This window comes from Vombatus ursinus, unplaced genomic scaffold (genome assembly GCF_900497805.2).
Source record: "Vombatus ursinus unplaced genomic scaffold, bare-nosed wombat genome assembly UNPS02014791.1, whole genome shotgun sequence".
Lineage (NCBI taxonomy): Eukaryota > Metazoa > Chordata > Mammalia > Diprotodontia > Vombatidae > Vombatus > Vombatus ursinus.
Genome location: NW_020954569.1, coordinates 520,950 through 545,346, shown reverse-complemented (window position 1 = coordinate 545,346; position 24,397 = coordinate 520,950). Strand labels below are relative to the sequence as shown.

The window sequence follows — 24,397 nt, the reverse complement described above, 5'->3', positions numbered from 1 at the left end:
CTATTAACCACTTTTGTTCTGTTTCAGTCTAATGATCATTCACTTTGACAGAGAAAAGAGAAGGAAAATACTATTTGTGTAATTTTACCTTCATGTCATTTGCTTTTATCTCCTTATCTATCCTATGATCTTCTACTTTAACTCAAAAAGCAAGCACCTCTTTCCCCCCAGAGCAAATTTTATTGTTTTGACTTTCTTTGATAGCCTCAGTTGACTCTGAGCTTTAGCATCTCATGTGATATGTGAGCCATAGAGATCATGAAATTTCAGATTTGAAGTAGCCTTAGCCATTATCTAGTCTAACTCTTTCATTTGCAATGTGAAAAAAATAAGGACCTGAGAAGGAAGTGATTTGCCCAAATGCCACACAGAGAGTCAGAGTCAGAAGTGGGACTGAAACCTAGGTCTCCTGGCTCCCAACTCAAGTTCTTTCCATGTACATTCTTCTGTATATGGCATGGTTTATATCAAATGGCTTCTGCTTCCCTGAATATCCCTGGCTAGTAGAGATGCCTGCTGTTTCTATGTTAATGTGTGAGCGAGGACTCCCTGCTAAATTCCTTCTCCTTTCCCAAAGAAATTTTTTTCAGCCAGTTAGTTAGCTGGGAAATTTTGAGTATACTGTGTGCTTCTTCTCCCATTCCCACCCCAAGTGGTCATTGACATCCTACCCAAGGCTGAGGAAAAAGGTAGAGGTGTTAAATGATTTCACTTCCCCTTTCATGTACCTATATGTAAAAATATAAGATGTCAAACTCAGAAAATTCATTTTGTGAAATTTGTGTGGGTTTTTAAAATATCTTTTCAGGCCATTTTGAGAACATCTTGACTGAGGACAGTGTAAATGATCAAACCAAGATCCTTGTGGTGAACGCAGCCTATTTCATAGGAAAATGGATGAAGAAATTTCCTGAATCTGAAACAAAAGAATGTCCATTTAGAATCAACAAGGTATGTGCTCCAGGTGTCCAGGAGTCATAAATGTTGATTATCAAAGGCTGACCTGGGAGAGATTTTATAGGATTTATATTTCGGTAGGGGAGGTCCCAAATAGTTATGACCCCTTAGAAAAGGACCCAAACTATTTAGGACTCTAAAAAAAGAAATAATAATTCTACAGATTATAATGAACTATTGGTACACCTATATTTCAAGCCCCACCTTTGGGTGTTCCCACAATCAGCCACTGACCGTCTGTGTGCCTTTGTTCATCTGTGAAATGGGAATAGTCGTATTTTGGTTTGTAAAATGGATGAACAGTTTGGTAAATATAAATATGTGTCATATATGTCTAGAATAGTTATATATCTAGCATCTCATCCTTCTACCTTTCTCCAAGGGAAATTTTAATTCCTGTTAGGAGGGAAAGTAGGAGGTTGGGTCTGAAGGCTGGCCACCACTCTGGTCTCCTCTGAGAGAAGGGGTACTGGGTTAGAATTATTTCTACCTTCTCCCTTAAATATTATTAGTCTAGAGAATGTAATTTTTAGGCTCAATCTAAAGTCCTGATTGCTATATCTAAAAGGATAAATGGGGGGCAGCTAGGTGGTGCAGTGGATAGAGCATCAGCCCTGAAGTCAGGAGGACCTGAGTTCAAATCCGGCCTCAGAGCAAACACTTGACACTTACTAGACCCTGGGCAAGTCATTTAACCCCAATTGCCTAAAAATAAAAAAAAAAACTTAAAAAAAATAAAAGGATAAATGATGACTCCAAGCTTTATATCAAAGGCTTGACTCCTTTCTCATCACATGCTAGGCCCACAATGAATATACATAGCAAATAGCAAATAAATCCATTTATCCAAGTAAGAAGCAAAATGAGAAAGTATACATAGGAGAATATAAATAAATGGATATATATATATACACAAACATACATGCAAACATATACACATATACATACACATACATATATGCATATATATATATATGCATATATATATATATACACACATATATCAGGACAATATACAGAGTAAATGAGTTCTCCCATTGAGAGTGAGGTAACTCAGCTCAACCAAGAGGGAAGGTACCTGATTTCGTCTCAAGGGAAATTCCCTGAAGTCTCTAGAGCAGCAAACTGTGGGGAGGGACATGAGGAGGCTGTCAGCTCTTCCTGCGTCAGCTTCTTCCTGGAGTCTTTCTTCCTTTATGGTCATGAAGAGAGGTGGGAATCCTGTGCATCTTTTCTTTCCATCCTGGAAGCTGGAAGAATCCAAAGAGACTGAAGAGACTGAATCTCTCCTCTGTCTTGCTCTTGCCAACTCCGCCCTGCCCTTCATATAGATGTGGGGCATGGATCTCTACAAATGAGGAAAGAGTCCCATATCAATGGGCTTTGGTTACATAAGAAAAGACATTAAAAAGCAAATTGACATTTCTACTTTTGATGAGGGGTTAGTTATTGCCTGAGGCTAAGTAGCAGATTTGAAATTGAGACCCAAAATACAAGGAACATCTCAGAGAATAACCTTAGGAAAATAATTTACTTCTCCATTTCCTTATTTGTGAAATCAGTATAGTAATAACTGATAGCTACTAAAAAACAAGGCTGATGGTTAATAGCAAATCATGAGAATAGGTTTCATTTACATTTGTAAAATAATTAATCAGGAAAATAAAAGTAATTATTTTTCACAAAAAAGGTTGGGGAGCCCTGGTCTATACAATATCAGTGGTATTGACTATAGGAGAGAATACCTGCCCCCTCTTGAGAGGGGTGCCTGATGTACCAGAGGGGAAAACCCCCAACTTTCATTCTTAGTCTTTACAAACAAATCCCCCAGTTTCCAAAATGTTTTGTGAATTATGTTTTCATTATTTGCTTTCATTCTGAGATGAGAGGGTACCAAACTTGTTGTGGGTTAGAGAGGTGTAGCAGCCACTCAAAAATCAGCAAAGTATAGGGGGAGAGAGAGCACTGGAGACTTGGGTTCAACAGGAAGTAAGGAAACAAGCAGTTATTAAGCACCTACTATATGTCAGGAACTATGCTAAACACTACAAATATTATCTCATTTGATCCTTACAAATTAGAGGTAGGTGTTATGTTATGATCACCATTTTATAATCACAGAAACTGAGGCAGACTGTGCTTAAGTGACTTGCCCAAGTCATTTGATTTCTCTGGGCTTCAGTGTTCTCTTCTGAAAATAAAGGCATTGGACTGTGTGATCTCTAAGAATCCTCTAGAGAGCTACCAGAATCTATCTGTAGAACACATTAGTGCTAGCCAGATTCCTAATGAAGCAAGTTCTTACAGTGCATAGCCACTCTCATATCGTGTTGGATTATCGTCGGGCTGGCTATTGGTCCTCTTATCTAAGGAAATTACTAGAAACATTTCTGCAAAAAGATTCTGTTTTTTAAATTTTTACATGAAAATTCGAACCTGCCATTAAATGGTAGCCCTGAGTAGGATTTAGTGCCAGTCATAAACTTAATGAAGCACATTATTGTAATGATGGGAGAAGGGGGAGAAGAGGGAGAGGTCAGAGCATCCTTGACTTCTTTTTTCTCTGAAATCTCCATGGGCTTTCCAGTTTTGAATTGTCAAAAATATGAATGAATGCCCTTTGAGATGGGGGAAAACCTTAGCACTCCAGCTTTCTCATTTATTAAATTTTAAAGCTTATTCAAGCTGGATCTGGGCCTGATACCCTGACTCTGTGAACAGGATTAATAAGGGACTAGGATGTCAGTGATCTTTCTCTGTTTCTCCTAATAGGGCAATAAAATGTCACTGGCAGACTCTGGTGATGCTTTCTTCCTGAGGACAGCAGAAGCTATTACTTGCCTGTGATTGCTTGGATTTCTGTCAGTCCTTGCACTTTTGAGTCACATTATTAGAGCTTTTCTCACATCTTATGCCATCTCCTTCAAGGCTTGCCCTAAATTTTTGAAGCTATTTATAAGTAGTTTAGTACATCTGTCTATTCCTACATAGGTGACCCAAATTCAGTTCTGGCATATGAAATAAATGAAGTTTTTGGGAAACCACAACTTTATCTAAATTTAGGGGTTTTCAATTATTTAACTGGATAGAGATCTTAAAATTGGAGTCTAATCCCTAACCCATTTTAAGTATAGTAAGTCCAGAGGAAGAACCTGGTCATCTACTTTACCCATCCTGACTCTAGAGGTTTCCAGTCATATGAGAAAAGTGAAGGAGGTGACTGCCTTCCAGTGATTTGGAGATTGACCATGAATATCTTCCCTGATGACTTAACATGACCATTGAATTTTTTTTACCAGAAAAATTTCAAACCTTTGAAAAGGCAATGCCTCAGTGGGAAGGGTGAATCACTGAATTGTCAATTCTTTATTCTATAGTTTGAATTAAATGATCATAGATTAACAAGAAAAGGAAACTAAGGACAGGTAATTTTTGATGGTGTGGTGTGTGTGAGTGTGTGTGTGTGTGTGTGTGTGTGTGTAGGTAGGAGAAGGGAACAAGGAGAGAGATATATAGAAATGTTTTATTTTCCACAAGTCAAAGAATATTGGAGCTGAAAGGTGTCTTAGAGACCATTTAATCCATGTTTTACAGAGGAAGAAAAGTGGGGTCCATCGAAGTTTGAGTGATTCACCCTAGTTGTGCATCTAGTTTATGAGCTAATGGCAGCGTTGAGACTAAAATCTGGGTCTTTTGGTTCCTAATCTAATATTCTTTTCTACTAACCATGTGGCAAAGGGACAATGGAGAGGAAAATTTAAAAAAAAGTAAAAGGAAGCAGATAGGCAAATATGAGCTAACTACTGACATTGTTACCCTGGACCAACCCCATTTTGTGGTTTCCAGAAGGAATACAATCAGAAGGTTTAGTCCAGGGGTGGGGAATCTGCAGCCTCAAGGCCACATGTGGCCCTCTAGGTCCTCAAGTGTGGCCCTTTGACTGAATCCAAACTTCACAGAACAAATCCCCTTAATAAAGGATTTGTTCTGTAAAACTTGGACTCAGTCAAAAGGCTGCACCCAAGGACCTAGAAGGCCACATGTGGCCTCAAGGCCGCAGGTTCCCCACCCCCAATTTAGAGGCAACCTACTCTACTTTACATGGATGTTCTTTTGCAAAGTAGTTATTAAAAAGGACATGCAATTTTGCATCATTATTGGTACTGAAGTTAGCTTCAGCAGGAATTATGGAAGAGAAGGCAGCATAGTACATATAAATGGAGAGAAAGAATAGTAGTAAGTGGCCTAAGAGTCAGGAACCTGGGATTTTCATCTTAGCACTGAAAGCATTGGACTGTGTGATCTTGGACAAATCATGTAATCTCTATGAACTTCGGTTTCTGGGTGTGTAAACATGGAATTTGGACTAGACCAGAGGCTATTAATCTGTGGTCTGTGAACTTAGTTTTTAAAAAATATTTTTAAAACTATTTCATTATAATTAGTTTCCCATGTATTTTATTTTATATATTTTAGAAACATTACTCTGAGAAGGGCACCATAGGTTTCACTAGCCTGTCAAAGGTGTCCATGACACAAAAAAGGCTAAAAATCCCTGGGCTAGATGATTTCTAAGGTGACTTCAGGCCAGGAGTGGTGAAACTGAGGCCTCAAGACCACACAGCAGGTTCCCCATCCCTGCTTCAGGCTATAACACAGCGGGACTTACTTGTTAAGATATGAATGGTTTGAAGGCTGGTGTTAATAGTTTCTCTGCCTAGCCAGGCACAGGTTATTGTGAAAGCCTGGAATGCCTTACCAAGTGAGGGTGTAAATGTTTTATGGAGCTTTGGGAAAGTAGTCTTATTTGGAAGTAGGTAGAGAGATTAGATGTCGTTTTTAAGCCTTCTGTGCCTCTGATAAAGGCAAATTAAGTTGTGCACAGATGCTGTCTTTCCTGATTGTGGCAGATACCTACTTGTTTTCTATGTTTTACAGACAGACACTAAACCAGTGCAAATGATGAACATAGAAGCTACATTTTGCATGGGCAATATCAAAGATATAAACTGCAAGATCATAGAACTTCCCTTTCAAAATAAGCACCTGAGCATGCTCATTTTACTACCAAAAGATGTAGAGGATGATTCAACTGGATTGGAAAAGGTAAGGAATCTAGGTGATGCTTTCATATATAATCACTACCTTGTAACAGGAAAACAGTTGTGAAATCCACCATTTGGGGATTTGATGAAACCTAGGTTGCCTTGATGGGAAGCAGCGAGGAGGCATAGTGGATAGAGTGTTGGAAGAAGAGTCAGGGAGACACCTCTTCCTGAGTCCAAATTTGGCCTCCAACACTTATTAGCTGTGTGACCCTGGGCAAGTCACTTAACCCTGTTTGCCTCAGTTTCTGTAACTGTGTAATGAGCTGGAGAAGGAAATGGCAAACCACTTCAGTATCTTTGCCCCAAAAAACCCCATCATCTCAGTTTACTTTGTATATTTTGTATCTACTTAGATGTGCATGTGTTATTTCCATTAGTTGACTATAACCCCCATGAGGGCAGAGACAGTGTTTTTTTTTTTTTAATTTTCTTATCCCGGGTGCCTTTTCCAGTTTGTGGCATATGGTGGGTACTTAATAAATGCTTATTGATTTGATTTGTCATTTTTATGTTTGGAGTTGAGGTAAAGAAAGTTTTTTTTTCTTTTATGCCCCTTGCTAATAAACTATGTTTTGCTTTTTTCTTCTTTCAGGTTGAGAAAGAACTCAGCCCTGAGACTCTTCAGGAGTGGACCAACCCCAGTACAATGGCCAGTGCCAAAGTGAAACTTTCAATTCCTAAATTTAAGGTGGAAAAAATTATTGACCCTAAAACAGATCTGGAGAGCCTTGGAATGAAAAATGTCTTTGATGAAAGTACAAGTGATTTCTCAGGGCTATCAGAGACTAAGGGAGTGGCTTTGTCCAATGTCATCCACAAAGCCTGTTTAGAAATATCAGAAGATGGTGGTGATTCTATAGAAGTACCAGGATCTCGAATCCTGCAACATAAAGATGAATTTAATGCTGACCACCCATTTATTTATATCATCAGGCACAACAAAACACGCAATATCATTTTCTTTGGAAAATTCTGTTCTCCTTAACCCAGTATATAATCAAGCCTGTCTGACTTTTACACAGGTGCAGCTTTCTATAAACTTTGCACTGAGAGAATTACTTTCTAACTTTGGCATGTTATTAATATTTTTGGAGCAGGGAGCAATAAATACTTTTCATATGCAGTCATCACATAGAATAGCCCTCTTTGTTTAAAGCTATTTTTTTATTTCACTCCTTTCTCAAAAAAGAGAATAAGGTGAACTTTTTTTGCAAAAAAATTTATCATACAGATATAAGTATTTATTTGGTGATTGTTTGTTTGGGGGCCACTCTCAAACATCTCTGGAGGAGCCACCTACAGGGGATGAGCTTCTGCCATTGGTCATTGAGATGTAGCAAATTCTGGTAAGGCTAGTTCTAAGTGCAGATTTGGATGGAGTGAAAGATTTAGTGTATGTGATTCACCGATGTTGTTATAGAGGGCAGGGCAAGGGTTGAGTGGGCTGGGAATACAGGGGTCTATGGCAGACTTTAGAAGCCATGCAAAATTGGATCTTGACAGAAATTTTCATTTGGTTTAGTTCTCCTTAGTGGCTCTAGCTAGAGCATAAAGCAGTCTGTTGTTGCAGTAGGAGTTAGTCTGTAAGTCCTGATGGGAAGGTCAGAACTACTCAGAGGGTGAACTCTTTCCTAGAGTGTATCTGGTTGGTGCTGTGTCCACCAAAAGGTAGCAGTGGATTCCAAGTAAAAACCAAAGAGTTTGGAACACCTGGTGTCAGGTCCCTCCAATGCTTGTAATCACTTACAATTTGAGCTAAAAAGACCTTTTGAGCATGGGAAGAGAAAGGCTGGGAATTGGACTCTTGTCTGGCATGGTGGTGGGAAAGAAGGGGGACTTTGGTAGGTTTTTGCAGAATAAAACTCAAATGATTAAAGGGCTTTTGACACTTCACCATTCTGTAATGTTTCTAACTTGAGGGACTGATTCAATGAGGGTTTAGTTGGGATTTGGAGTCAATGGGCATTTGTAAAGCAAGTTTGGTAAGTTGCTAGCACAACACAGATCCATCTGTTAATTCTGGGCAAAAGGAATATGATTACTTGACTAATGGGTTACTTTGTGCCTGGGTCCTCTAGTTTCCATCTCTATTTTCTTGCTGCATGTGTTTGGTATTGAGTTCACCTTATCCTATTCAGAATAAAAGTATTATTACATTAAATGTCTATAGCTTTCTTTCTATTATGCCTGCCATTTAAGAGGACACAATTGCTGTGACTTTACATAACATTCTCTGTTTTTAAATGTCATAATCAAACCTTATTGTAGGGGAAAAACTTATAGGAATATCAAAGATAAAGGGGACAGAGAGGTCTGACTCCAGAAGTTTAGAGATGATGAAATTTTGAGGCTCAAATGAGCATTTGAGAATGGGAAGGAGCTTTGGTGACCATGTAGTCCAATCCATATGCAAAAAGAATCCCTACCTGACAGGTGGTTGTTCAACCTCTGCATGAAGACTTAAGAAGAGGAGGGATCCATTACTGCTCTAGGTAGCTGTTGGACAGCTCTCATTGCTAGGAAGTTTTTCCTGACATCAAGTCTGAAGGGTCTCTTTGCAACTTCTGCTGATTTTCTTCTACTTTAGCCCTCTGAGCCAAATAGAACAAATCCAATCCTTTCTCCACATGACAGCCCTTCAGATAGTTAAAGACAACTATTATGTTCCTCCAGTCTTTTTCCCCAAGCTACCCCACTTTCTTCACCAAATTCTCTAAAGACATTGACTCAAGGCCCTTTTTCTCCATCCTGGATGCCTAGGGTCCCACAGCTCCCAAATGGCACATCCTACTTCCTTTCCTTTGCTATACACTTCATCCATCCCCCAAACCCTCCTCATGTTCCACCTTCCCACCCCCAATCATCCTCTTTTAAAACTTTTATCAGAGAGAGGAAAGGGGAGAAAACAAAACAGGATATTCTGTAATATTTTCACCTACTAAGATGGGATGAAATAAGGCCTACAAAGTAGCCCTGGAGCCCCTTTCTATCTCAAGCTCTGGACAAAACAACTTGTTTTCTTTTTTTGTAATAAATTATGTTTCACTTTTCAAGAAGATTGCTTTCTCTTATTGAGCATTAGTTTCTGCACCATCTTATGTTTAAAGTAAATTATGATGCCCTTAGGCACAATTCTCATCTTGCGGTGCAAAAGAAAGAGAACTGATTCTGGAGTTGGGGCCCTGGGTTCAAATCCTAGTTCTGGCAATTGTGCAATCTAGAACAAAAAGACATTTGCTCTTCCTAGGCCTGTTTCCTCATCAGTAAAACGAGAGGGATGGACAAGACGGTCTGCAACCCTTTCCAGTTCTGGAGCTATGATTTAGATCCTATGATTTTACTCTTTCTGCTGTGGTAGATATCTGCATGTCACAACCCTTGTTGAAGTCTGCTGGGGGACAAACCTATGCTCAGATCAGCCCATTGGAACATGAAAATTAAAATGGGTAACTTCCCACTATATTGACTCCTATCAAAGGTAACTAACTATAGCCAACCATAAGTAGGCATGTCCATTTGGAACCATTTGGTCCCCTACCTAGTCTTAGGGTGACTGGCCTTCCTGATTCCCATCTCTTCTAATCAAAATTCTCTATACAGGTGGAGGCAGGTTTCCATTTGGAAGCTTTTGTGGCAACCTACACATTCTCTGGCATAGTCAGTTGCCTTTGTTGCCTAAGTAGAAGGCAGGTTATACTGTATTTCCAAATTTCTCCCTAAAAAAAAATGAATGAGGACCCCAATAGACCTTTTTCTATACCTGATAGTAAACAGATGTAAGAGCAGCAGGGAAACCAAATACCTGAATAAAACAATGTGATTGCTTGCTGACAGCAGTATGCTGGGGAAGTATTGCCCCTGCTGTGGCTGTTGATAATCAATCAATCCACAAGCATTTATTAAGGACCTCCTTTTTTTTTCCAGGCACTGGGTTAGGTTCTGGGGATATAAAGACAAAAATTAAATGGTCCTTGACCTCAAGGAGCTTATATTCCATCACCAAAAATATATTTGATGATTATCTGCTATATTTGAGGTCCTGAGATAAAATTATGTGGGAGTTTACAAAGAGGCATGTGATAGCTCCTGAGCTCAAACAGCTGATAATTTAAATGAAAAAAAAAAAAGTTAAAAATCTACAGAGTTGGGGCAGCTAGGTGGTGTGGTGGATAGAGTTCTGGCCTTGGAGTCAGGAGGACCTGAGTTGAAATCTGGCCTCAGACACTTGACACTAGTTGTGTGACCTTGAGCAAGTCACTTAACCCCAATTGCCTCAACCCCCCCCCCAAAAAAAATCAACAGAATTTGAGAGAATATAGCACTGAATTGCAGAATCTAAAAATTGGAAGCTCAGAGGAGATCTAGTCTAACTCATCAAGAATCTCTGCTGCAACATATCCAATAAGTAGTTAAGTAGCTTTGACTTGAAGATGGTTAATGAGGGGGTAGCCTTTTGCATAACTCTAGTTGTTAACAGTTTTTCTTGACAGCAAGCCTAAGTTTATTTCTATGGAATTTCCAATCAGTGTTCTTAGGTCTACCTTCTGGGACCAAGCAAAACAAATTTAATCCCTCTTTCATGTGATATTATCTGTCATGCTCCCTCTACCCCACCCCCACCCATTCTTCTCTTCTCCAGAGTAAATACCCATCTTCCAGAAATCTCTTCAACTGAGCCTTGTAGGCATAATTTTGAGGCCCTTTACGATCTCTTTTCTCCATCCTCCCCTGCTTATCAAAGACTTTCCCAAAACGTGGTGTATGGAAATGAACACAATACTCCAGACATAGCAAGAGCATTTGGACTTCATCTCTCAATTCATCCTAAGGTTACATTAAGCTTGTCACACTCTAAACTCGCCATATCTTTGTCAGACAAACTATTATTCGGCTCTGCTTCCCTCATAAGTTTTAGAATCCCACTTCATTTCTAGACCTTTCGTGGGACTTTACGCCTACACCTATTATATTTTGTCTTATTAGATTTGACCTTGAAATCCATCAAATTCCTTTTGAATCCTGATACAATGTGTTTGCTATTCCTCCCAAATTTGTGTTAACAGCAAATTTGATAAGTGTGCCTTCCATTACTTTGTCACTGTCTAAGATCATGGGATTAGGACAAAAGCAAGAGACCAACTCTATTCAGATTCCATACCATACGGCCAACTCTGGCCAAAGGAAAATGTTCGCAAAAGCCAGAATAACATTTTCTAATAAAGTACTCTGAGCCATATATATTAAACTATTTGTGACATTACTTTTGTGGTAGCAAAAAAACTGGAAAGAATGTAGATGCCCATCAAATAGGGAAAATGCTGCATAAATTGTGGTATATGAAAATAATGGAATATCACTGTGCTGCAGAAAATAGTAAACATGGGGGATTGAGAGAAACGAGATAAAACATGAATGGATACAGAACAGAAAATGGAACTAGAAAAAAGAAAATATACAACGACTTTAATATAGAAATAAAGTTGAGATTAAAATTCAGCTTGACTCAGATGAAATTCAATGGCCATGGAGAACACGTAATTAGATACAGTTCTCTCAATAGAGACACTGGGGACTGTAGGAACAAAATCTTGCATGTTCCTGGAGCCATGGGTGCTATATTAGACAATTGTGCTTAACTGCTTTTCTTTGTTATAAGAGTTCTATGTTGGGGGCAGGCTAGGGTGGGGTATATTGGGGGGAAATTTTGATATAAAAAGAAAAGGCATTGGGAAAACTTTTTTTTTTTCTTCAATTGGTATCTGTGGTCAGGAGAGACCTAGTGTTGGGAAACCAATGTAGCTAGAGTGCCATCTAGTGAGGCCAGTTATATTTCCCCTGATAATCATTTGTGTTCAATTCAATTGAACTGCTCTGCTTTTCTCTCCAGATGACAATAAGGTGTATAAAAGAGGATGGCATTTGAGGAATGTATTTGAAATCAACATTTGAAAGCTATATTTGAATTCCCTAAAGTTTTGAACTGCAATTAATAAAACAGATTATAGCCCTTTGAATCTGAAGAACGTTAAATTCAGAATCAGACTTTGGGCAAGTCACTTCACTGGTCCTCAGTTTCTTCATTTTTAAAATGAGGAGTTTGAACTATATTGCTTCCAAGTTTTCTTCTAGTTCCAAATCTATGATCCTAAGTATAAGACATAACACCTACAGTTAGGTGGATGGCAAGATATAATGGAAAAAGCCCCCAGTAGGAACATAGATCTAGACTTGGAAGATGAAAACCATTTAGTTTAACCCCTTTATCTCATAGATGAAGAAATTGAGGCCTTGGGGAGATTGAATCAGGAGACCTGGATCCAAATCTTAGCTCTACCACTTACAAAACATTTAATTTCTCTGGGCTTATTTCCACAATGGTAAAATGAGGGAATTGCACTCTAAGGTCCTTTTCAGCTCTAATCTAAGACCATGTAACATAGAAAGTTCATTGTTTGGTAAGTACAATTGCACAAAGCAGGCTTTAGAATTCGGGTGTCTGAATTTTACAGTGTAAAATGAGAACTAAATGCACCCCTCTGGGTTCACTCTCCCAAGTGAAGTTCACCAGTGGGTTAGGTTCCCAAAGGGCAATGACCACCTCTCTCCTCAGGGTTCTAGGAGTAACCCTGAGTGGACAAATTTTTGGGTACTGTTGCTGATGAGCTCCCATCTGATATGCTCTTTAATTTTTTTCAAAAGGAACATTTACTAACCTCAATTTTTTCAAAAGGAATATTTACTGAGAAAGATGGAAGTTACAAAATATTCCCCAATCCAAGGGTGTACACATACACAGTCCCTTTGGAAAGTGGGTTCAAATTTAAAGCACAAGGTAGTGAGGTACACACGTAGGGAACATGTGAGGTCAAGGGATATTTCATGACTTCTAACCCTGGGAGTCATTTTCTCCCTTCATGGAGTCTGAACTTCTATCATGTTACCTATATCTCCTGTCTAATCTTGAGTCTCCCCTGGAATTGTGTAGTGGACAGGTGGGTGCCTCACTATTGTATTTGTTCATATCTTGCCTGGTTTCTAGCTTCCCATGGGAAGAGAAGTCCCATCCCTTCTTATCAGATTCTCTTTGCTGAGGTGTGGGGAAAGGGTGTCATTCCTTCAAATTTCTAGTCCAAAAGGATCTACATAAAATAGAGAATCCCATTGGTTGACAAACCTATATCTTGATCTATCAGGAGGTCCTACTGAGCCAATGAGTAGACCTTGACAGATTTATCTTGTCCTTTCAAGAGGACCTACTGAGCTGACAAGCAGACCTGTGGACTGGGCTAAGTCAAAACATCCACATGGGCCAATGGACCAGTAGACAGGCAGGCTACAGGCTGACAAACAGGGCCACTTGTTGGTCAAGTGCTCCTGGCCGTTTTTCCATGTTGGGCAATAAAGGGATGACAAAGGATGGAGGGGCAACAAAACTAGCAGGAGGATTTTCCATGTCATTGAGTCACCTCTGCCATGCTGGGTTTGGTCACCATAACAAGGAAAAACAAGAGTGGAGGTCCTCTAGTTAACTTCCTATGATTGAGCAAATGAACTTCATAATAAGAAAGTAAACTTATAATCTTGTAGTTTAAAGTTTGGGGTCTATTATAAGAAAGACTAGACTAACTAAAGGTATATTGATAGGCAAGTATAATCACTACCCCTGTGGAATCACATTAAACTGATTACTAGTGCTGGAATAAAACAGGGGTACAATAAATCATTTCTCTTATTCCTAAATCATTCCTCTTACCATTCATCCATCTTCTGGCTTTCACTGAGACCTGGCTCCCTCCTAGTGACACAGCCTCTCTGGCTGTTCTTTTCAGTGCTGGTTGCACTTTCACTCATTTCCCTTGTTGTTCAGTCATTTTTCAGTTATGTCCAACTCTTTGTGACCCTATTTGGGGTTTTCTTGGCAAAGATTCTGGAGTGGTTTGCGATTTCCTTCTCCAGGGAAGTTGAAATACTCTTTGCTCCCCATTGCTACTTCCAGGTTCTCTCCCTACCACTATTACTTCTGTAACATCTTCTACTTTGAGGTCCATATGATCTATGTTTACCCCACTCCACACATCAATCAAAATTCTGATAGCTGTTTTCTACAGACCTTCAGGACACTCCCCTTTCTTTCTCAAATAATTCAGCAACTGGTTTACAATCTTTTTCTCTCTTCCCCAACTCCTACTTTCATACTAGGGGACTTCAACATGTATATTGATACTCCCTCAAATGCCCTAAACTTCCATTTCCTCAACCTATTCATTTACCATCACCTACTCTTTCATCCTAGAGAAACTAATCTAGTATATTTGCCAAGAAAACTCCAAATAGGGTCATGAAGAGTCAGACATGACTGAAATGACTGAACAACAACAACAACAATAACAAGACTGTTCCATCCCACTTCTTCCACACACAAAAATGGTCATACCCTGGATCTTGCCATTACCCACACCTACATGTTCAAGAATTCTGACATTCCCTGACCTAATGGCTTTACCTGTCTCTCTCTATTTCCCATATCAATCCCTGCTCTTCACCATTACTGTGACCTCCAATTCCTCAGCCACTCAGTTCTGTGCCAGGCTATCACCCCTGCACTAGCTACACTCTTCTCCTTTCCTCATCTTGACCCTTTGGTGAACCAGTTCAACTCTACACCATCTTCTCTTGAGTTCCTTGTCCCCTTATCATATTACAGATCATGCCTTGCCAAACCTCAGCTTTGTATCACTCCTACCATCTACTGCCTTTGTTCCTAAACAAATACTGTTGAAGGAAGGTGGAGAAAATCATGTAAACATTCTGACTGGGTCCATCACAAATTTCTTTTACATAACCTCAACTGGGAGCTCACTGCTGTAGAAGGCAATTCTTCTGCACCTCCCCAATCAGTTCACTCTCTCACTCTCCACAGCAGCTCTTCAAACCTTTTCATCCCTCCTCAAATCTCCTATGGTTTCTCACTCACCCTCTCAGCCAAGAACCTTGTCTTGTGTCTTGCTGAAAAAATTGAGGCCATTTGTTGAGAGCCCCCTCCTCACCTTTCTCTCATATGACTCACATGTTTTCTGTCACTATCTTTTCCTTCGCTCCTGTCTCACATGAAGATGTGGCCCTTCCCTTTGCCAACGCCAACCTGCACAAGTAGTCCCATTCCATCCCATCTCCTCTGGAGATTGCCCCTTCTATAACCTCCACTCTCTCACTTATCTTCCATCTCTCCTGCTCTGCTGTTATAAACATGCCCATGTCTCTCTTATTTGATCCTTCCATCTCTGAGGTCATCCCATGTCCCTTCTGCCTTTTGTGGCTGAACTCCTCGAGAAGGCTGCCTAGGATAGGCATCTCCACCTCCTCACTTCTTCCTCTCTTCTTAAGTCTCTACAATCAGGTACCAACCTCATCATTCCACTGAAACTGCCCTCTCTGGTTACCAGTAATTTCTTAATGGCCAAACATGATAAACTTTTCTCTATCCTCATTCTTTGACCTCTCTGTAATCTTTAACACTTTTGACTTTGCTCTTCTCCTTGATACTCTCTTCTCTCTAGGTTTTTGGCACATTACTCTCTCCTATTTCTCCTACTTTCTGTTTCTTCTTATCTCCTTTACTGGATCTTCATCTAGGTCATGTCTATTAACTGTGAGTGTCTCCCAAAGCTCTGTCCTGGACCCTCTTTTCTTCTCTTTCTATTCTACTTCACTTGGTGATTTTATCAGTTTTCATGGATTCACTTTTCATCTCTATGCTGATGATTCTCAAATCTACTTATCCAGCCTTAACCTCTCTCCTAACCTCCAGATTTGCATCTCCAACTACCTACTGGACACCTCAAACTTGATGTCCCCCTAGACATTGTCAATTCTGAAAATAAATTACCAGTCACAGAAGTTATGAAACTGTTGTTAACTCTGAAAAAAAATACCAAGGAGCTCACAGAGGTAATACTTCAACTGTTAAATCTGAAAAATAGAATAAAATAAAAATAAAACCAAAGAGCTAACAGTGATTATAAGCGAAAAAACTTTCTTTATTCCATTGGAGGAGGGAAACTAGACACACATCCTGGGGTCTGCTCTGATACCAAAGAGACCCACTATAGTGAGGCCAAGCCTTGATACATCTAGCAATGGCTAGACAAAGAAACATGCAATAAATTGTACCTGTGGCAATAAGAGGTAACAGCAATGATGAGACAAGTTTGATTCATAGCAGGACTTCATGACCAGAACATGGTTCCTCTAAGCATTCGTCCAAGCTCAGGGACCACCTGGGGCTCATGTGAAACAATTCTGGGATTTTGCTGCAGCAGAGCTTATCCAGAGAGTGAATACAAAGGATCGTTCTTATGCCAAGCTCAGGGCACAGTTTGCTTGCTGGGCCTTAGGTCTAGAAAACAAGGTGTCTCCTAATAGTAAAAAGAGAGGAGTAAAAAAGAGGGGGGAGGGATGTTCTTAGCTTGGGGATACTGACATCTTTAACTCAACATGTCCAAAATTAAACTTGTTGCCTTCCTCCTCAAACCATCCCTTCTTCCTAACTTCCCTCCTGCTGTTAAGGATATCACCATCCTCTCAGTCACTTAGGCTCATGACCTAGGGGTCATCCTTGATTCCTTACTCTCACCTTCCATATCCAATCTCTTGCTAAGTCCTGTCAATTTTACCTTTGTAACACCTCTTGTATATACTCTCTTCTTTCCTCTGACACTGTCACCACTCTGGTGCAGGCCCCCATCACCGCACACCTGAACTGTTGCAATGACCTGCGGGTTGGTCTGCCTGCCACAAGTCTCTTCCCACTCCAGTTTATCCTCCATTCAGACACCAAAGTAATTTTCCTAAAGTACAGGCCTGACCATGTCACTCACTTACTTAAAAAATTCTAGTGACTCCCTGTTATCTCTAGGATCAAGTTTGACATTCAAAGACCTTCATTACCTGCCCCTTCATCTTTCCAGTTTTCTTAAACCTTATATCCCACCTGTCATCTCCAGGACAGTGACACTGGCCTCCTCGCTATTCCTTCAACAAGACACTGCATCTCTTGGCTCTGGGAATTTTTACTGGCTGTTCCGTGTGCCTCCTCACCTTCATCTATTGGCTTCACTGGCTTCCTTCAAGTCCCAGCTAAAATCCTACCTTCTACAGGAAGTTTTTCCCAGCCCCTCTTAATTCTAACATATTCCCTCTCTTAACTATTTCCTGTTTCTCCTGGATATACTTTGTTTGTACACAGTTGCTTACATGTTGTCTCCCACATTAGATTGTGAGCTCCTCAAGTGCAGGGACAATCTTTTGCCTTTCTTCGCCTCCCCAACACTTAGCATAGTACCTGAAACATAGAAGGCGCTTAATAGATTCATATTGACTGACTGACTGACTAATGTTCTACAACATGCTGTATACCAAACAAGCATTTGCTTCACAGACTGGCCAATACAGCATTCATTGTAAACCAAAACTATCAAATTCTCACTGGAGAATAGAACAAACTATGAACCTCATGATTGCATCATTTATGACAAGCTTAATAAATTAAATCCCTCATTTCTCAAGGTAGGATGTTCTTATGTTCATCTTATGAATGAATGATTAAATGAAAATAGTTAAATAAGCTAAAATATTTTTGTTAAAAATTTACTTAATTAGGTTGGGCTAGTGATCAATTAGAACTCTTGTTAGAATTTAGTAATTTATTAAAATGCTGAGCTTCTTCAAGTATGTCACAAGCTGAATGTCCTATGCCCGTGGAGGCCAGAAGGCCCTGGAGGAATAGGTCTCACGGGAAGACCTCCCCTTACCCCATCTCAGCTCACTTCCCACCAAGATTATATCAGGCACCCTAGGGCCCAGCTGGAGCAGGTCTCATGAGAAACCTTTCTCTCATCCTTCCTATCAAGGTCCCCTTCCTTTTTTTCTCTTTCAACTAAATGTTATTCCTTATCCCCACTCCTTTTGGAGGGAACCCACACTCCTTGTTTTACTACAGCCTTCATGTCCATTGCCCATTGTCCACTGGTCATCACCCTGGTCCCTCTGCCATTCCCTACTCCCTTCCTCTTTCTCCTGGGGGAGAAGAGCAACCATGGCCACTCATGTCACCTGAATGACCTGGGAGTTACCATCTGTGAAGGAACCCAAAAACCAGAACAGGGAAATAAAAAACCATTTGGGGGTAAAGGTCAAAAGAAGGAGAAAGTTCTATATTTACAGTCCTATGGTCTTATGGTCCTATAATTTTGTAACTGGAGTAGAAACATAGCCACCTGGACAGAAAGAAGAAATAGTTAAAGAGTTTGGGAAATAGATCAAAACTCTGACACAGAGGTATGATACAGTGGGAATGGGAGACTTTAGTCATGCAGACATCTGCTGGAGCTTTCTCTCTTTCTTTCTTGAAAGAAAAAAGGGGGCAGCTAGGTGGTACAGTGGATCTATCCAGGGCACCAGCCCTGGAGTCAGGAGGACCTGAGTTCAAATCCAGCCTCAGACACTTGACACATACTAGCTGTGTGACCCTGGGCTTAACCCCAATTGCCTCACCAAAATTGGCACTTAACCCCAATTGCCTCACTGAAAAAAGAAGGAGCAGAACAGCTACTAACTTTTGGACTTATTTGATAATTTCATTTCTCTAAAGGGTGGAAGAACCAACAAGGGGAGATTCTTTTCCAGATTGGATTTGGAAGTAGAAGTGATGAAATCCTGGAGTGGGGGGAAGTGACCAGTGCTTTGTAGAATTTGTGATAAAGTAGAGGAAACCTAGGCATAGTCTGACATACATCCTACAATTTAGGAGAGAAGATTTCAAAGTGTTCAGAGGAAAAATAGGTAGGATCTCCTGGAGTCCAATGCTTCAGACGTCTGTCTAAGAGGGAAGAGATATTCTTAAGAATGAAATTCTAAAGAAATGAAAGCATACAATCCCAATGAGAAAGAAAAATTGGATATGCCTGAAAAAATCAATGTGTATGCACAGGGAACTCATTGACCAATTTGGATTTGAAAAAAAGAAATTTGCAGAAGATGGAAGCAAGTCCAACTAACAGAGAATAAATATAAAAATGTGGTACAATCCTATAGAAACATTGTCAGGAATTTTAGTTAAAGTTCAAAAACAAGCTGAGGCTGGGGAGGAAAGTTAAGGACAACAAAAAAGATTGATTAAAAAAAATGCTGTATTAAGAGGGGAAAAAAAGGGTATCAAAGAAGGAGTAGGATATTTTCTTGGCATAGATGAGATGATAATAATTGATGTAACCTTTTTATCCCTCCTCAAGTCCCTCCTGTGGCTCACCTTCCTCCACCTCTCTCCACTGAGAACCTTGCCTCATATTTTATAGAAAAAAATTAAGGCCATTTACCATGAACTCCATTTTCTCCCCTCTTCTTCATCTCCTATCACTCAGAAATCTTCTGTCACTATATTCTTCTTCACCCATATCTCACTTAATGATGTGGCCTAACTCTTTATCAAGGCTAACCCTTTACTTATTTAAGCAGTCCCATTCCATCCCATCTCCTCCAACAGATTGCCTTCTTGGTCATCCTCATTCTTTCACTTATTTTCAATCTTTCCGTTTCTAATGGCTCATTTCCTACAGCCTATAAATGTGCCCATGTCTCTCCTATTGTGAAAAATCCCTTATTTGATCCTTCCATCCCTGCTAACTATACTCCTATATCTCTTCTGCCTTTTGTAGCTAAACTCCTAAAAAAAACCATCTACAATAGGTGCCTCCACTTTCTATCCTTTTACTCTCTTTTTAACCCCTTATAATCTGACTTCCAACCTTAATCATTCCATAGAAACTACTCTTTCCAGGGTTACTAACGATCTCTTACTTGCCAAATCCAGTGGTCTTTTCTTATTCCTTATTTTCCTTGACCTTTGAACCTGTCCACTCTCCTGCTTGATGGATCTTTGGGACATCATTCCCTTCTGGTCTTTCTCCTACCTGTCTAACTCCTTCTATCTCCTTTGCTGGATCCTCCTCCTCCAGATCATGCCCTCTAATGGTAGCTATCTCTCAGGATTCTGACCTGGGCCCTCTTCTCTTCTCCCTTTATATTACTTCATGTGGTCATCTCATTAGCTCCCATGGATTTAATTACCATCTTTATGTAGACAACTCTCAAATCTACTTTTCCTGCCCAATATCTCTGCTGATTTTCAATCTTGCATCTCCAGCTATTTTTCAGACATCTTGAACTAGATGTCCAGCAGACACCTTAAACTCAAATTGCCCAAAGTAGAACTTATTATCTTACCCCTTAAACTCCCCCTGTAACCCATATCTTCTCTGTTACTGTAGAGGGCAACACCATCCTTCCAGTGCCTCAGGTCCATAACCTAGGAACCATCCTGGATTCCTCACTACTTCTCACTTCCCATATCCAATCTGTTGCCAAGGCCTATTGATTTTGCCTTTTTCAATACACCCCCTTCTCCCCTCTGACACTGCCACCACTCTAGTACAGGCTTTATCACCACATGCCTTGGTTATTGTAATAGCCTGCTGGTGGGTCTGCATGCTCAAGTCTCTCCCCACTCTAATCCATCCTCCTTTCAGCCTCTAAAATGACTTTCCTAAAGCATAGGTCTGATCATGTCTCCCCACCCAATACCCTCCCCCCCCCCAGCATAAATCCAGTGGTTTCCTATTGCCTCTAGGACCAAATAGAAAATTCTCAGTTTGTATTCAAAGTCCTTTATAATCAAGCCTCCCTTCTACCTTTCCCGTTTTCTTACACCTTACTCCCTGAAACATACTATTTGATACAGTAACACTGGCCTCTTGACTCTTTCATGAACAAGATGCTCTATCTCTTGGCTCCGGGCATTTTCTCTAGCTATCACCCATGCCTGGAACTCTTTCCTTCCTCTGCTTTGACTGCTGACCTCCCTGGCTTCCTTTAAGTCCTAACTAAAACCCCACCTTCTACAGAAAGTCTTCTCCAACCTCTTAATTCCAGTGCCTTCCTTCTATTAATTATTTCCTGTTCATCCTGTATATTGCTTATTTTGTATATATTTGTTCACATTTTCTCCTCCAATATATTGTAAACTCCTTGAGGGCAGGGACTGTATTTTACCTCTTTTTGTATCCCCAGCACTTAGCACAGTGCTTGACACATTGTAGATGCTTAACACATGTTTATTGGTTGATTGATTGATGTAACCCTTAGCTCAAAGCTTATGTGCATAAGATTTCTCACTGGTGGAGATTGTTTCCTCAGTGCTAAGGGGATGGTTGGCAAGAGCTTGGAATAAGTGAGAAGACAGTGATGTTCCAAATTCTCTTCAGGGAGAGATCCCTGAAGGGAGAGAAAGACCGGAAAGAAGCCAATATGTAGAAGGAGCACCTTGATCAAATCTTCTCTGGAAGTCAGCAGACAGGATCTCTCTTCTCTCAAGCTGTCTGCCCCTCAAGCAGGCTCAGAGCATTGAAGAATCAATGTCTATCTTATGTAAACAGACTTTGAGCCTCAGGTTACATTGACACCAGAGGGAAGACAGAGATGCTCAGCTCTTCTGTTTTCCCTGCAAAATAAAATAACCTTCACATTGGAAATGACAGAATGAAAGTGAATAACAAGGAGCTGATGCCCAAGATAAATAGATAGCAAGACATCATCTAGTTCCTCTTGACACATTGGTCACTTAGACCAAAGGAAGTGCATCCTTGAGTCTGATAGAATTGAAAACTGTGACCTCTGAGGCACATAGATGGTGATCACAGAAAATAGCAGAGGCACTAGAAGATTGGAGAAAAGCAAATGTCATGATTTTCAACAAAGGGAAGAGAACAGAAAATGTAAACTATAAAGCCGGTAAGGAGAATTCTAGAATGAATCATTGAAGACGTGGTTAGTGAACGTCTAGCAAAGGGAAGAGTGATCATACAGAGCCAGTACATGGCTTCCTCAAGGACAGGTCATGCTAGACTAATCTCATTTTTTGTGCGTGACAAGATGACCAAACTATCAGTGGAGAGAAATACTATTGTTAGACTTTGCCCGTATCATAGCAAAGCTTCTGATAAAACATTTCATACTATCCTTGTAAAGAAGATAGAGAGATTTAGGTGAGACAATAACACAATAAGATATTTTCACACCTTGTTGGATGTCTGGATTTATTGTTGTTAATGGTTCAATGCCCTTTTATTGGAGGTCTCTAATGTAGTACCCCAGGAATTGTGTTTGGCCATGTGATATTTAACATTTTTTGGTTTTGTTTTCATTTTTTAAAATTATTGATTTTTTTACACTCTCTTAGATTTTTCCAGTATCCCTTCTTCACTCATTCCAAAGAGAGATCCCATATAACAAATAGTGTTTTTTAAAAATTAAAAAAAAGGAAAAATCAACACAGTTGATCAATACATTGAAAAATTTGAAAACATTTGCAATGTACAATACCTATGAATGTCCCTATTCCAAATATTCCTTCTTCCGAATCATGCTTGATGTTTATAATTTTGCCATGTTCATTTTTAATTTTGTGTATGTGTGGTTGTTCTTTCTACTTAGATTGTTACTGTCATTGTGTACATTGTTTTCTTGGCTCTATTTACAGAATACCAATATTCTATCACATCCATTACATTCATCACAATTTGTTTAGTTGTTCTCCCATGAATGGGAATCTACTTTGTTTCCAGTTCTTTGCTATCACACAAAGTGGTACTACAAGCACTTTGGCATATAAAGGGACTTTTTATTGATGGCTTTCTTGGAGTGTAAACCCAGTTGCTTAACATTTTTATCAGTGGCTTGGATAAATACATCAAATCTGCAGATGAAACAGAGCTGGGAGGGATAGATAGACAGAGGTAGGATCTAAAAGGATCTTGACAGGTGAGAGCATTGGGCTGAATCTAACAAGATGAAATTCAATATAGATAAATGTAAAATCTTTCACTTGGATACAAAGAAATCAACTTCCTAAGTATAAAATGGAGGAGGCATGATCAGATGGCAGTTGTTCTGGAAAAGATCTGCAAGTTTTTGGTGGTCTACCAGCTCAATATGTGTCAGTAAAATTATGTAGAAGCCAAATAGGCTAATGTGACCTTGGGGTGCATTAAGAAAGACATAACTTCCAGGGAGAAGGTGAAAATCCCATTGGACTCTGCCTCATCAGACTACATCTGCAGCATTATATTCAATTCTGGGTTATGTGGTTTGAGGAGGTTATTGATAAGCTAGAGGTGGGCACAGGTGGGCAACCAGAATAGTGAAAGACCTTGAGACCATGTCACATGAAGACTAGTTGAAGGAATTATAGATATTTAGCCTGGAGAAGAGAACAGAACAGGAAATGATAGCTATCTTCAAGAATATGAAGGACTCATGTGGAAGAGGGATGAGATTTGTTCTGTTTTGTTTCAGTGGGAAGAACCAGGAGCAATGGGAGGAGGATGTAATGAGAGAAATTTAGGTTTGAAGTGAGAAAACTTTCTCACAATTAGAACTGTCCAAGAGTGGAGTAGCTCTCCCTTTTTCAAAAATTTTATTTTATTCTAAACTTAAGAAATAAAACAAACATTTCTATAACATAGGAGAATAGGAAAAAAAAAGATGATTGCATATGAAACTACAAATCTATTATATACAACTTGCTATTCCTTTTAAATATGTATTAAAGTTATCATGTAATTTTTTTTCCCTCCCCCACCCCCTGACCTAGGGATGGCTACCATTAGACATAATGTGTGTGTGTGTGTGTGTGTGTATGTGTGTGTGTGTGCACACGCATGTGCGTGTATAAAATCATTCTATACATACTTCTATTTATCAGTTCTTTCTCTGGCTTCAGATTGAGTCTTCCTTTATAGGTCCTTTGTATTTAATTTGGGTATTTATAATAGTCAACATAGTTTTCCTTAAGAAGTGGCTGGTTCCTTCTCCTTAAAAATCGTCACAGATTTGAATGATTATTTGTTGGGTATTTTATTGGGGGGTAAGGTGGGGGGATGTGGTGTGTGGTTTTCTTTCACGTGTGTACTGTAGTACATGGCCACTGAGGTCCCTCCCAACTCTCAGACTTCTGGGCATTGCCACATGATCTGCTGAGACACTCTCAGGACTCTTGTATGCCTTGCTATCCATTCTGCTACGGAACCCAAAGGATCACTGGTCTTTCACTCTGCAGCTGAACTCTCCTCTATGTGCTGCCTTCCTCATTTGGAAGGTGAGCTCCTTAAAAGCAGGGGCTATTTCACTTTTCTATTAATACCACCAGTGTTTAGCATAGTACTTACTACATTGAAGCATTAAATGATATCCATTCATTCATTAATTCTTATTCATTTACT

The 24,397-nt window shown here is 39.8% G+C and overlaps 1 protein-coding gene across 2 annotated transcripts in view; it reads left to right on the top strand.

The window, feature by feature from the left end:
* SERPINB5 (serpin family B member 5) overlaps positions 1-8,226 on the top strand; it is a 36,519-nt gene extending 28,293 nt beyond the window's left edge. For both annotated transcript variants that reach the window (XM_027869132.1, XM_027869131.1), the window contains exons 5-7: positions 809-951; positions 5,896-6,063; positions 6,658-8,226. In XM_027869132.1, coding sequence (XP_027724933.1) covers positions 809-951; positions 5,896-6,063; positions 6,658-7,050 — 704 coding nt within the window. In that variant the 3' untranslated portion in view covers positions 7,051-8,226. The remainder of the gene's footprint in view (positions 1-808; positions 952-5,895; positions 6,064-6,657) is intronic.
* The last annotated feature ends 16,171 nt before the right edge of the window (positions 8,227-24,397 follow it).